This window comes from Palaemon carinicauda, chromosome 20 (genome assembly GCF_036898095.1).
Source record: "Palaemon carinicauda isolate YSFRI2023 chromosome 20, ASM3689809v2, whole genome shotgun sequence".
NCBI classification, from domain to species: Eukaryota; Metazoa; Arthropoda; class Malacostraca; order Decapoda; family Palaemonidae; genus Palaemon; species Palaemon carinicauda.
In genome coordinates, this window is record NC_090744.1 from 100,831,758 (window position 1) to 100,843,900 (window position 12,143).

The 12,143-nt window shown below is 49.1% G+C and overlaps 1 protein-coding gene across 1 annotated transcript in view; it reads left to right on the forward strand.

Moving 5' to 3' along the window:
* Nucleotides 1-12,143, forward strand: part of LOC137614340 (ruvB-like 2) — a 52,985-nt gene that overhangs the window by 19,392 nt on the left and 21,450 nt on the right. The window contains exons 4-5 of the mRNA XM_068344110.1: nt 262-490; nt 10,852-10,961. Of these exons, the coding sequence (XP_068200211.1) occupies nt 262-490; nt 10,852-10,961 (339 nt within the window). The remainder of the gene's footprint in view (nt 1-261; nt 491-10,851; nt 10,962-12,143) is intronic.

Below are 12,143 nucleotides of genomic sequence, written 5' to 3' on the forward strand. Positions count from 1 at the left end.
ATTTATTAAGCTTTAATTAATTGAAACTAGGATTAGTCAGTGAAAATATTTCATGTAAAGTATATGCTATCTAATTTTATCATGATGATTATTCCGTAAAAATTTCTTTGATGTTGCAAACAGTATTTAGATTGTTGTATATAACGGTATGTACTGTGTATTAATTCTCAAATTATGTAATTTTGATATTAAGCTCGTATTACATTATATAAGTACTGCATATGGAGATATGAATTGTAAGGGAGTTGTATTTCATTTCAGTTTAGGCATGTCCAAGACTGAGGTGTTGACACAGGCATTCCGTCGATCCATTGGTGTTCGTATCAAAGAAGAGACGGAGATAATTGAAGGTGAGGTGGTAGAAGTCCAGATTGACAGACCTGCGACTGGCACAGGTGCTAAAGTAGGGAAGCTTACCCTGAAAACTACAGAAATGGAAACCATTTATGACTTAGGCAACAAACTAATTGAGGCACTGACAAAAGAAAAGGTAAATATTTTACATATTGAACATAATGTATATAGATTTCTATGAGAAATCTATACATGTACTGTTCTTCTCCCATCAACTCTTGCATTTATCACCTTCTTTAGCAGACAGCCATTTTCAAATTTCTCTACATGGCCAAACCACCTCAACACATTCATTTCTGCTCTAGCTGCTAATTAATTTCTTACACTTGTTCTCACCATCACTACTTTGTTCCTAATCAGTCTTTGTTCCGTAACCGAAATACAAACCACGCTATTTACAAAGGGTATTACTTTTAGCGTAGCTGAAATGGCGAGCCATTAGAATTTAACGAGGGTGTATTACCCCCGCGCTAGTTAGCGGGGGGGTAGGGGAGTGGTAGCTAGCTACCCCTCCTCCCCCTCACACACAGGTGAATACTCACTTTCACTTTTGGCTCGGACTGTGACAGACGTCTCTGTCTTGGTCCTCGCTTGGCAGCCATTGTCTGTTTTGTCTTTACTTAATCGCTTACTTTTCTTTTACTCAATATATATGTAAACATGTTTTCATGTTTGTATATATATTTGAGTATAGAAATAAGTAAGTTTCCTTTTCAGATGTGTGTGTGTAGTGTACGATATCTACGTGGAGGCCTCGGCAGTTAGGCCACCACGGCCTAATTTTATGGGTTGCGATCGAGTTTGACTTCGGTCTTTCTCTCTCTCTCTCTCTTGAGGTCGTTCACCCTTTTACTATGTTTTACTACGCCCTTGTAGCTTCCTTCCCGTGTGGGTGGGGTTGCTACGCCGTACATTTTGTCTCAATTAGTTTATGAATCTAATTGTAGTTGTTAATTTTTCAGCTTGTAGAACGATTCCTTTCGGGGTTTTCGTTTTTTCTTTAGTGTTCATTCATTTTTAAATTACATAATTACATAGTTACATAATTATAATTGTTATAATTCTGTTTGGTTACAGCTCTCCTTCCGCGAGTGTAAGTGGTTGTGAGGGCACGTGCCTGTTGTGTAATTCTTGTTCCTTTTCCTCGGGATTCCTCTTCGGAGCCTTCCCGGGGGAATGAATGTGTACTAATATTATTTGTTTTATTTTTTTACAGTTACCGATCTAGTTCGTTTCTGTAATATAGCAACGGTGTGAGCTGTCTGGTTGAGTCCTGGGGATTCGGCTATTGCTGCCTCCCCCCTTGTATTGTCGTCAGGGGCGTGTCTCCTTCTACTGGTAGTACTCCCGTGTCGACGGACAGCTCTCCAGTTCATTTTAGAACAGTCAGGAGGCTTGCCTCCTTGGGCGGATAACTTTCCTTCCGAGGGAAGTTTTTTTCCTGTCCAGGCTTGAGCTTTTCCTCTTTTGGGGGGTTCTTCTCTTGCCTTTTTTTTCGTGCGACTATGCTCTTGGTGCTGAGCGGTCGCACCTGCAGTTTCGCTCAAGGGGCTGGGCAACTGCAGGAGCTCCTCTTCGGAGGATTGCCCCTCTTAGGTCACTGGCTGACCTGTCTCTTCCACGAAGTGTTTCTCTTTCGTTCGCGAGAGAGTACACTCATAGAGACTCCTCTTCGGAGGTTTCTTCTGTTGCTGTTGCTGTTGGCCTCCCTCGCCGTAAGGCCCTCCGTCCGCCTCGTCGTAAGGGCCTCTCATCTCCCTATAAGGGTGCTTGAGGCGCCTTTTTGAATCTCCGTTTGCAGCCTACAACTTCTTTTTCTCGATCTTCCGTCTTGGTGCAGATGGACAGCAGTCTAATCTCGTCTTCCGACGGGCAACGGTCTTCCCGACGGACAACGGTCTTCCCGACGGACAGCGGTCTTCCGACGGACATCAGTCTCCCGGCGGACAACGATCCCTTCGGGGCAAAGGGTTGCCCCCACGGGGGTTCTTCCCTTGTGTGTCAGGGTTTCCCTGCGCGCCCTTCTGTTCGTCAGCGCTCTCCTGTTCGTCAGCGCTTTCAAGATGATCTTCCCTGTGGTTCCTGTTACGTGCCCTGTGCGCCCACGTTCGCCCTCGCGATCTAGAACTTCGGTTCAGGTCGGGGTCAAGGACTCTTCTTCTTTGCGCAGGCTTCCACGCGTAGCCTTCTGCTCGTCAGCGATCATCAGCTCGTCAGCGATCATCAGCTCGCCAGCGATCGTCAGCTCGTCAGCGATCATCAGCTCGCCAGCGATCTCCAGATCGCCCACGTGTGTTACAGCTGGCACGCCAACGTTCTCCAACACTTCTGAAGGAACATGGTTCGCCAGCTACTAGCTCAACTGCGGATGCTGATCGCCATCGCGCGACCCTCAACTGCAGATGCTGACCGCCATCGCGCGACCCTCAACTGCAGATGCTGACCGCCATCGCGCGACCCTCAACTGCAGATGCTGACCGCCATCGCGCGACCCTCAACTGCAGATGCTGACCGCCATCGCGCGACCCTCAACTGCAGATGCTGACCGCCATCGCGCGACCCTCAACTGCAGATGCTGACCGCCATCGCGCGACCCTCAACTGCAGATGCTGACCGCCATCGCGCGACCCTCAACTGCAGATGCTGACCGCCATCGCGCGACCCTCAACTGCAGATGCTGACCGCCATCGCACCACCCTGAACGATCGCCCTCCTGCAGATGCTGATCACCATCGCACCCTTTCACGCGATCATTCACCTGCGCATGCTGCTCGCCATCGCACAACCCTGAACGATTGCCCGCTTACGCATGCTGCTCCTCATCGCACAACCCTGAACGATCGCCCTCCTGCAGATGCTGATCACCATCGCACCCTTTCACGCGATCATTCACCTGCGCATGCTGCTCGCCATCGCACAACCCTGAACGATTGGCCGCTTACGCATGCTGCTCCTCATCGCACCACCCTGAACGATCGCCCTCCTGCAGATGCTGATCACCATCGCACCCTTTCACGCGATCATTCACCTGCGCATGCTGCTCGCCATCGCACAACCCTGCACGATAGCCCGCTTACGCATGCTGCTCCTCATCGCACAACCCTGAACGCTCGCCCTCTTGCGGATGCTGATCACCATCGCACCCTATCACGCGATCATTCACCTACACATGCTGCTCGCCATCGCTTACCGCCAGCGATCTTCTTCACCCACGCGGCAGCACGATCCCTCGCCGTCACGCCCATTCCCCTGCGCGCCCGCGCGATCGCTCGCCTGCGCGCCCGCGCGATCGCTCGCCTGCGCGCCCGCGCGATCGCTCGCCGGCGCGCCCGCGCGATCGCTCGCCTGCGCGCCCGCGCGATCGCTCGCCTGCGCGCCCTCGCGACCGCTCGCCGGCGCGCCCGCGCGACCACTCGCCTGTGCGCCCGCGCGACCATTCGCCTTTGCGCGACCGTTCGCCCTCGCGCGACCATAGTTCGCGGCGAATTCCACAGCCGGTGGTAGCAGCAGGGACGCGTGCTCCTAGGCGGCACTCGGGATCACCTCCATCCAAGCACAGGTTGGTAGTGCAGGACGAAGACAGGTCAGTGCAGCATTCTTCCCACCTTCTTTTCAGGCAGGAACCGTCGTGTCCTCTCCAAAGGATCGCCCGATCCCTTTCACCTTAGCGAGGATTTCGGACTCTGTGTCCTTGGAGCAGCAGACATGGTTTGATCCGCTGGCACGGGCGTTAATGAGGGTTATGAAACCAGCACTCACCGGCCAGGGTAACAAACCAGCGGCTGTCTCTCCTACGCTGAAGAGAAAGAGAGGAGTGGACTTCGTGGTGACTTCCCCCAGGGCGAAGTTGGTTCCCAAGAGGTCGGTCTCGAGGGTCCCCTCTCCTGCACGAGTACTCTCTCCTTCTCCCGCCCTGGAAGGATTTTTGGCGGGGGGGCTTTCCGTTGAAGATTTCTCCATCGGACAAGGGGTGACTGCTTACCTCTTCCTCTGGGAGCTTACCAGGTTCTTTCCCTCCTCGGTTACGGCCCGAGGTTTGGTTCAAGGAAGCTACAGGAAGATCAAGGGTACTTTCCTCCTCTCGAGCTCAGGCACCTTGGCCTTTCGTCGTTAAGTATCTACTTGCGGACAAGCTCGATGTTTTACCATCTGGACGCACTGACTGAAGGCTTCCTTCGGGTGTCTCATCTGTGGAGGTCAACGACCTCAGACACCCTTCCATCCTTGAGAAGAGTTTTGTCTTTGCCCAAGGACAGAGACTTAAACATCTGCTGTGCGGAGTAAATCGACTTCCGGTTTCACTCCTCCAAGGCGCTTTCTTCCAGACTCTGCAGGGCTCCAGCTCCCTTTTCTTTCAACCACGTCGGCCTAAGTTATCGGCTACGACAACTGGGACAAGGTGTCCAATTGCAGTTTCCTCCTGTCAGGAACAGATGGCACGGGAGACTCCCCCGGGGGGGCATAGTCCTAAAAGGAGTTCACGAACTCTAGGATTGCAGGTTTTTTCGCTGGGAGGATGCTTAAGGTTACTCATCCGAATGACAGCTTCCCAATGCCCATTCCCGCACAATCTCTGTGAGTAGCCAAGGATATCGCGCCTGCCGTCTCTGTCAGCGAATTCAGTGTCTCTGAACCTCTATGCCATAGCATCAGCAGAGTTGCCCGGTTGGGCAGAATGATCCATACCTTAGGCGAAGGTCTTCCTTAGGATCATCGACGGCTTCACCCCCGGCCCCCTCAGTCGATCCTTTCTTGTAAGGAAGGATCTGAGAGGGGATGTCCATAGTCGACCTCTCAGCCCTGATCAAGTTTGTCGAACAAACTTCGGCCAGCGTAGACCAGCAGAATCGATCAGACTGGTAACGAGGCGACAGGACTCCTTTAACCCTGGATCGGAAGGACGGGTACTTTCAGTTTCCATTCCATCCATCTTCCAGGGTGCTCGTCGAATTCAGCCTAAACTGCAAGTATTCCTGCTTATGATGCAGTGTGGCTATCCCGCCGTGGCATAGCAGGTTTGTTTCCCCAGAGAACTCTCCCTGCCTTCCTCTTGGCCGCTCAGGTGCTGACTTCCGCCTCCTCTGCTGTTTGGAGGGCTGGTCAACTCCGGTAGGCTCGGGTTTCGACCTTCTTCAGCGCCGGGAAAAGCTTCCGAATGCTGACCATGAGTGTGGGCTCATGGTATTTTGCTTGGAGCCTTCTCTTCCTCTGCCTCAACATCTGGAGTATCTGGCCATGATATTGAGTCAACCGCCTTACCACGTTGGAAACCCCGCTTCTCGTCCGTCCAGCGAGGTTAAGCAACGTCGGCACTTGGATGGGTGACCACCTGGGGACGCCAGATTCTGTTACCACATCCTCCGAGCCTTCCTTTCGGTTGACTGTGGCAAGACTGAGGAGAGTCGCAGTACCTGTTCTCAGTCAAGCAGAGTTTTCAGCCCTACCTTGGAACGTTTCCTAGTTCTTCTTTCCTCATTGACCCGTTTATAGTCCGAACGGTCGCCTCAGGATAAGTTCCATGTGGGGCGATCCAAGTTCCGGTGGCTTCAGGCAATGTTTAACCGGACTCCCTGGCCCTATGGGACCAGCGGAACTATTAAACCTGCAATGGGTGTTGACCTATGGAGCCTCTTGATGGTAGTGGATATTCTCGTCCTTTCCCCACATTCTTGATGCGGTTCTCGGACTCGTCAAAGGAAAGGGGGGGGGGCATGTTCCGGTCCAGGCCTATGGTCAAGACCTGAAGGATACCTCTCCATCATTCAGGCAGGCTTAAGGGCCTTAGTCTGGCCCCTCTTCAGTCCTACCGCTCCTGCCAAGTCGCCCCGTTGCGTGTCGACTTCATGCTAACCAGCAGGGGACGCATTTTCACACCTTCACATCTTGCAGTAGAGATACCGGGATGATTGAGATTCTCTCAATTCCACCATCGGCTCTCTCATTCCAGGCAGGGGAATGTTTCTCTCAGACTATCCAAGCAGAGCCTCATAGAGAGAGTGTACCTAGGGGTCTTTGACCTTGGGTAACCAGCAAGTGCTGATCTGGGGGACCTGATCGCGACAGCTTGGAACCTCAAGCTTCCGCTAGTTTTCCCCCCAGTCTCAGACCCCGAGACTCTGGCAAGATGCATTCCGGTGATGGTGGGACAACTTCGACGCCTGCGTCTTCCCTCCTTTTTGTCTGCGGACAATGGGTCTCAACAAAACCAGGTTGTCTGTCAACCTTTCAATGGGAGAGCTCCACTGGGACTATGCGCAGAACGGTTTCTGGACCCTCTGCTTCCCCTGACGGAACTCCCGGGAGAGCTTCTCCCACGGCGCAGGCTACTCAAGCAACCACACTGCGACATCTCTCCCGAACCGGGGCGTCGCTTCGGCTTCATGCCTGGAGACACTACGCTTCCTCCTCTAGAAGAGACAACCCGCTACAGTCGCGGTACGGAGGTCGCGTCATCTGCGATAGTCATCCACAGGGGTCTCCCAGGCAAAGTGAAGAGTCTAAGGTGGTTGGTGCCGTGGGAGATATACCTCTTCCCGTGAGGCCTCTTCTCCAGCAATAACGGTCTTATTGCCTTTCGGCGGGAGGAAACTCCTTTCCGCTCTTGGCAATGAAGCCTGTCGCTCAGCCTTTCCCTGACCTTCAGGCTTAAAGGAATAACTTTTTCCTGCCCGCTGGATCTATTCTCGCTCATGCGAAGCTACGATCGTCCCTGCCCTAGTCGGAGGAAGACCTCCAACTTGGAGCATGGCTCGGACTTTTAGTCCTTTAAGAGATCTTCTCAAGACCCTTTTACGACAGGCCTCGGATTGTATTCCGCCTTGGGTCTTCTGCTCACTCTGGCCACGGCCAGTGTGTAAGCAATCTTCTTGGTCTCTTACTACTCCCCCCCTTTCTAAGGAAGAGGGGAAGGCAACATTCAGGCTCGCTCCTGAGTTGTTGGCTAGACTCAGAATCTGAGGGTCCCGACCCTTCGGTCCGATTCATTCAAGATTTTGAGTCTCCATTCTGTGTCTGATGTCCCAAGACCTTCTCTTTCTTGCCAGTACAGGAATCGAGAGGTTAGCGCTGGGAACAGCTGCAGTTTGGCCTCAGTTGCAGCCGATTTGGGAACACAAGGAGGACATGGGGGGAGAGTCACCAGTATACCTCTTCAGCCCGGACTCAAGGACATTCATCTCGACCTGTCTTCAGACCCTCCCCCGTCACGTCGCCCTACAGCACGATGTTGGATACATCGCAACGTCCCTCGCCTTCGAGTAATACTACTCTGTGACGCAGGTGCTACAAGCTGGAGTCTGGAAGCGTCTGATGACCTTCGCAGCCCGCTTCCTGCAGGGCGTGACCCACAGGAGTCTCGATACGTTTTCTATCGCTCTGTGGTGGCTACACAACAGCTGGTCTAACCTCAGGCTCCTTTTTGGACAGGTAGCAGAAGGTTGAGGGCATTGTTATCAGGTTTTAGTCTGCATGAACGAAAGAAGTATGTCTGGCCCTTACTTCTTTCTTCATCATCCCCTCTACGGGGAAGCAGCATCCTGGTCTCTGCATAGCTGACCTCGAACCTCTGCAGGTAAACCATGCTTCCTTGTGTTCCGAGTATTGAGTCAATACTGTCGCGTCCCCCATACCCTGACGAGGTGGTATTGGGAACGTCCTAACCCAGAGTTCCTTCTGGAACTCCAGGTCAACTGCCTAAGACGGGTCACACTTCTTCCTTCACACACAAGCTTACGTAGGCCACATGGTTCCTTGCGGTGCAAGGAACTTGTGAGGTGCAGGGACTCCTTTTCTCGAGTGCGACTCACTCGGATTCTGAGTCCCCGGGTAAAGCCAAAGCCAGTATGGCTGGGGACTTTCCACCCTTCCTAAGGGATAAGTCACCCTTTGTAAATAGCGTGGTTTGTATTTCGGTTACGGAACAAATGACAAATTCGAAGATAATTTGTATTTTTCCTAACCATACAAACCTTAGCTATTTACACATATTTGCCCGCCAGCCCTGTCCCCCAAGACAAGTCCTACCTCTAAGTGAAAGTGAGTATTCACCTGTGTGTGAGGGGGAGGAGGGGTAGCTAGCTACCACTCCCCTACCCCCCCGCTAACTAGCGCGGGGGTAATACACCCTCGTTAAATTCTAATGGCTCGCCATTTCAGCTACGCTAAAAGTAATACCCTTTGTAAATAGCTAAGGTTTGTATGGTTAGGAAAAATACAAATTATCTTCGAATTTGTCATATTCTGTATACATCAGCCATACTCCTCAGACACTTCGTCTCGAACACATTTGATTTCTGTCTCTCCGTTTCTTTCATTCCTCACAACTTCGATCCATATATCACAGTTGGGTTGGTACCGTCACTTTCTCATACTGAACTCTCTTTACATTCATTCCTAACCCTCTATTCATTACCACTTCTTTCATGGCCCCCAACACTTTACATCCTTCATTCACCCTCTGATGTACATTTTCCATTCCATTTGCAGTTACAATAGAATCTAAGTACTTAAACTTATCTACTTCCTATAGTAACTCTTCATTCAACATGACATTCACCACCACCTAGCACCACCACCCTTTCTCGTTTATCTCATAACCTTACTCCTACCCACATTAACTCTCAACTTCCTCTTCTCACACATCCTCCCAAACTCTGTCACTAATTGACCCAGCTTCTTTTAGTGTGCAACCAATACAGCGTCATTCGCAAACAACAGTTTCACCTCCCACTCATGATTGCTCATCTGTCAGTTTCAATCCTCGTCCAAGCATTCGAAAATTCATCTCTCTCGCAACTCCAACAAACAAATTAACAACCATGGCGACATCACACAATCATGTCTCAGCCCCACTCTCACTGGAAACCACTCACTCACTTCATTTCTTATCCTAGTACATGCTTTACTCTTGATGTATAAACTCTTCACTGCTTGCAACAACCTTCTACCAATTCCATGTAACCTCTTCACATTCCACATCGCTTCCCTGCCAACTCTATCATAAGCTTTTTCAAGATCCATAAACGCAACACCTTACCTATGGCTAGATATTTTTCACATGTCTGCCTAATGGTAAAAATCTGATCCACACATCATTTACTACTTTTAAAACAACCCAGCATGTCTAAAATTGCATCCCCCATTTTTTCCTTAATCCTATTCATCAACACTCTATCATTCACTTTTCAAACCACACTCAAACTAATTCCCCTTGAATTACAACACTCATGCACATCTCCCTTACCTTTGTATAGTGGGACAATACACACGCACACCCAATCCACTGGTACCATTGACAACATAAAACATATAATAATCTCACCAACCATTAAATAGTCACACCCCTTCCTTTAACATCTCAGCTCTCACACCATCCATACCAGGTGCTTTTCTTACTCACGTTTCATCTAGTGCTCTCTTCAATTCCTCTCTTGTAATCTCTCTTATTCTCATCTCCCATCACTAGCACCTCAGCACCACCTGCAAAAACAGTCGGCCTCCCTATTATCCTCAACATCTAGCAACCTTTTCAGTTTCTTATTCTCTTCATACAAACAACCCAATCTTCGACCCCACCTCCAGTCAGCCGCCCTTATATCTTTATATCTAGATGGAATAAACTGCTTTTTCTGAGAAAACTACAGTATTTAATATTGCTAGAAGTATTAGAAATAAATTCACCATTTCATGCAATAATCTCATACCAATAAGTAGATCTGATACTAAAGGAATATGCTATTTTTTATTAATGGGAATTGTTATGGAACAAATGCATACTCCATTTTTTATGAATGGTTTGCATATTTCATTTTGTAGCCTCCTGTTATTCATGGTCTTAGACATGTGATTAAACTTAACTTTCATTATAGAGTTCTTGGGTTTTTGGGAATAAAACATTCATAGATTATTACTGGTATGACTTTTGGCTGTATGCTAAAGAAGGTGATGAATGCAAGAGTTGATGGGAGAAGTACAAGAGGAAGGCCAAGGTTTGGGTGGATGGATGGAGTGAAGAAAGCTCTGGGTGATAGGAGGATAGATGTGAGAGAGGCAAGAGAGCGTGCTAGAAATTGGAATGAATGGGGAGCGATTGTGACGCAGTTCCGGTAGGCCCTACTGCTTCCTCCAGTGCCTTAGATGACCGTGGAGGTAGCAGCAGTAGGGGATTCAGTATTATGAAGCTTCATCTGTGGTGGATAAAGGGGGAGGTTGGGCTGTGGCACCCTAGCAGTACCAGCTGAACTCGGTTGAGTCCCTTGTCAGGCTGGGAGGAACGTAGAGAGTAGAGGTCCCCTTTTTGTTTTGTTTCATTTGTTGATGTCGGTTACCCCCCAAAATTGGGGGAAGTGCCTTGGTATATGTATGTATGTATGTATGACTTTTGTGGATAATGATAATATATACACTGGACATTTTCCTTTTTGATGTAGATTAATACATTTTATTCTTTAATCTTTGCCTTCATTTTGGTATTCTTTAATTAACCATGAGTTTTGATAGGTACAAGCTGGGGATGTCATAACTATTGACAAAGCCACTGGCAAGATTACGAAACTAGGACGTTCTTTCACACGTGCCAGAGATTATGATGCCACAGGACCACAGACGAGGTATGCTATTGAAATTTAATTCATTTGGATTTTCCTCATGATTTTTGTCTCTCAAAAGTTTTCTGTTGTGAACAATAGCTTTAAATTAATGCAACGAAATATTTATTTCTTGACGCAGGTTTTACATCCAAGTATATGAGGGCCACATGATAATGCATTATATCCAAAGGATATTAGTTGCCCAATATGTACTAATTTTTCAATATTTAACTTAGCCGGTGATTATATAGCTGCAACTCTGTTGCTCGACAGACAAAAAACTGTACAAAAAAAAACTCGCCAGCGATCGCTATACAGGTTGCGGGTGTGCCCATCAGCGCCAACTGTCGGCCAGATACCAAACTCCATGTAAACAAAGACTCAATTTTCTCTCTGTCGACGTGTCGACAAGACGTACTTTACTCGCTGTTGAAACCTGGAGTTTTTCCCATCATCTTTGGTGAAGTACTATATTCTGGTTTTGAGCTTTCGCTGTGCAGGGTTTTTCTTCAAATAAATCCTTGAACTCTTTTTTGTATCGGATTCATTGTTGATGACTTAGATCGTTTTTGGAATTTTCCCTTGACCAATTCAAAATGGCTGACCTTTCACAAGTTCCCAAGTTTAGAAAATGCAATGCTAGGGACTGTTCTAGGCGTCTTCCGAAGGCTTCTCTCGACCCTCACACTGTTTGTTCCAATTGTCGGGGTAAAACCTGTCAATTGGAAGATCGGTGTGAGGAATGCGTGGGCCTTTCGGAATTCGATTTTATCGAATTTGAAAAGTACACACGCAGGCTAGAGAGAGATAGAATTAGGAGAAGTTCTTCTAGGTCGATTGATGTTTCCTCTCCTCATGCCCCACAACCTATTCCTTCCCCTGTAGTGGTTGTTCCTAACCCCCCTCCTAGCACTCAGGAACCATCGATGGCTGACATGATGCGTGCTATCCATGCCCTGGGGGAGAGAGTTGAGTCCCTTGCAAGTGACCGCAATCAACTCATGGCGGATGTTAAGGAGCTAAAGTGCCAAAGTGCCGCGGGAAGTGATAAAGTGCCAAGTGAAAGTGTTGTGAACAGTGTTGCGCTTGAGGGTTCGTCTGTTCGTGCCTGTCGTCCTCCTAGTCCGGGACCTCTTGCAAGCTCCCAAGCCCAGGGGAGAAGCAATGTCGTACGACGCATGGGTTCGAGAGGCCTTGATCAGC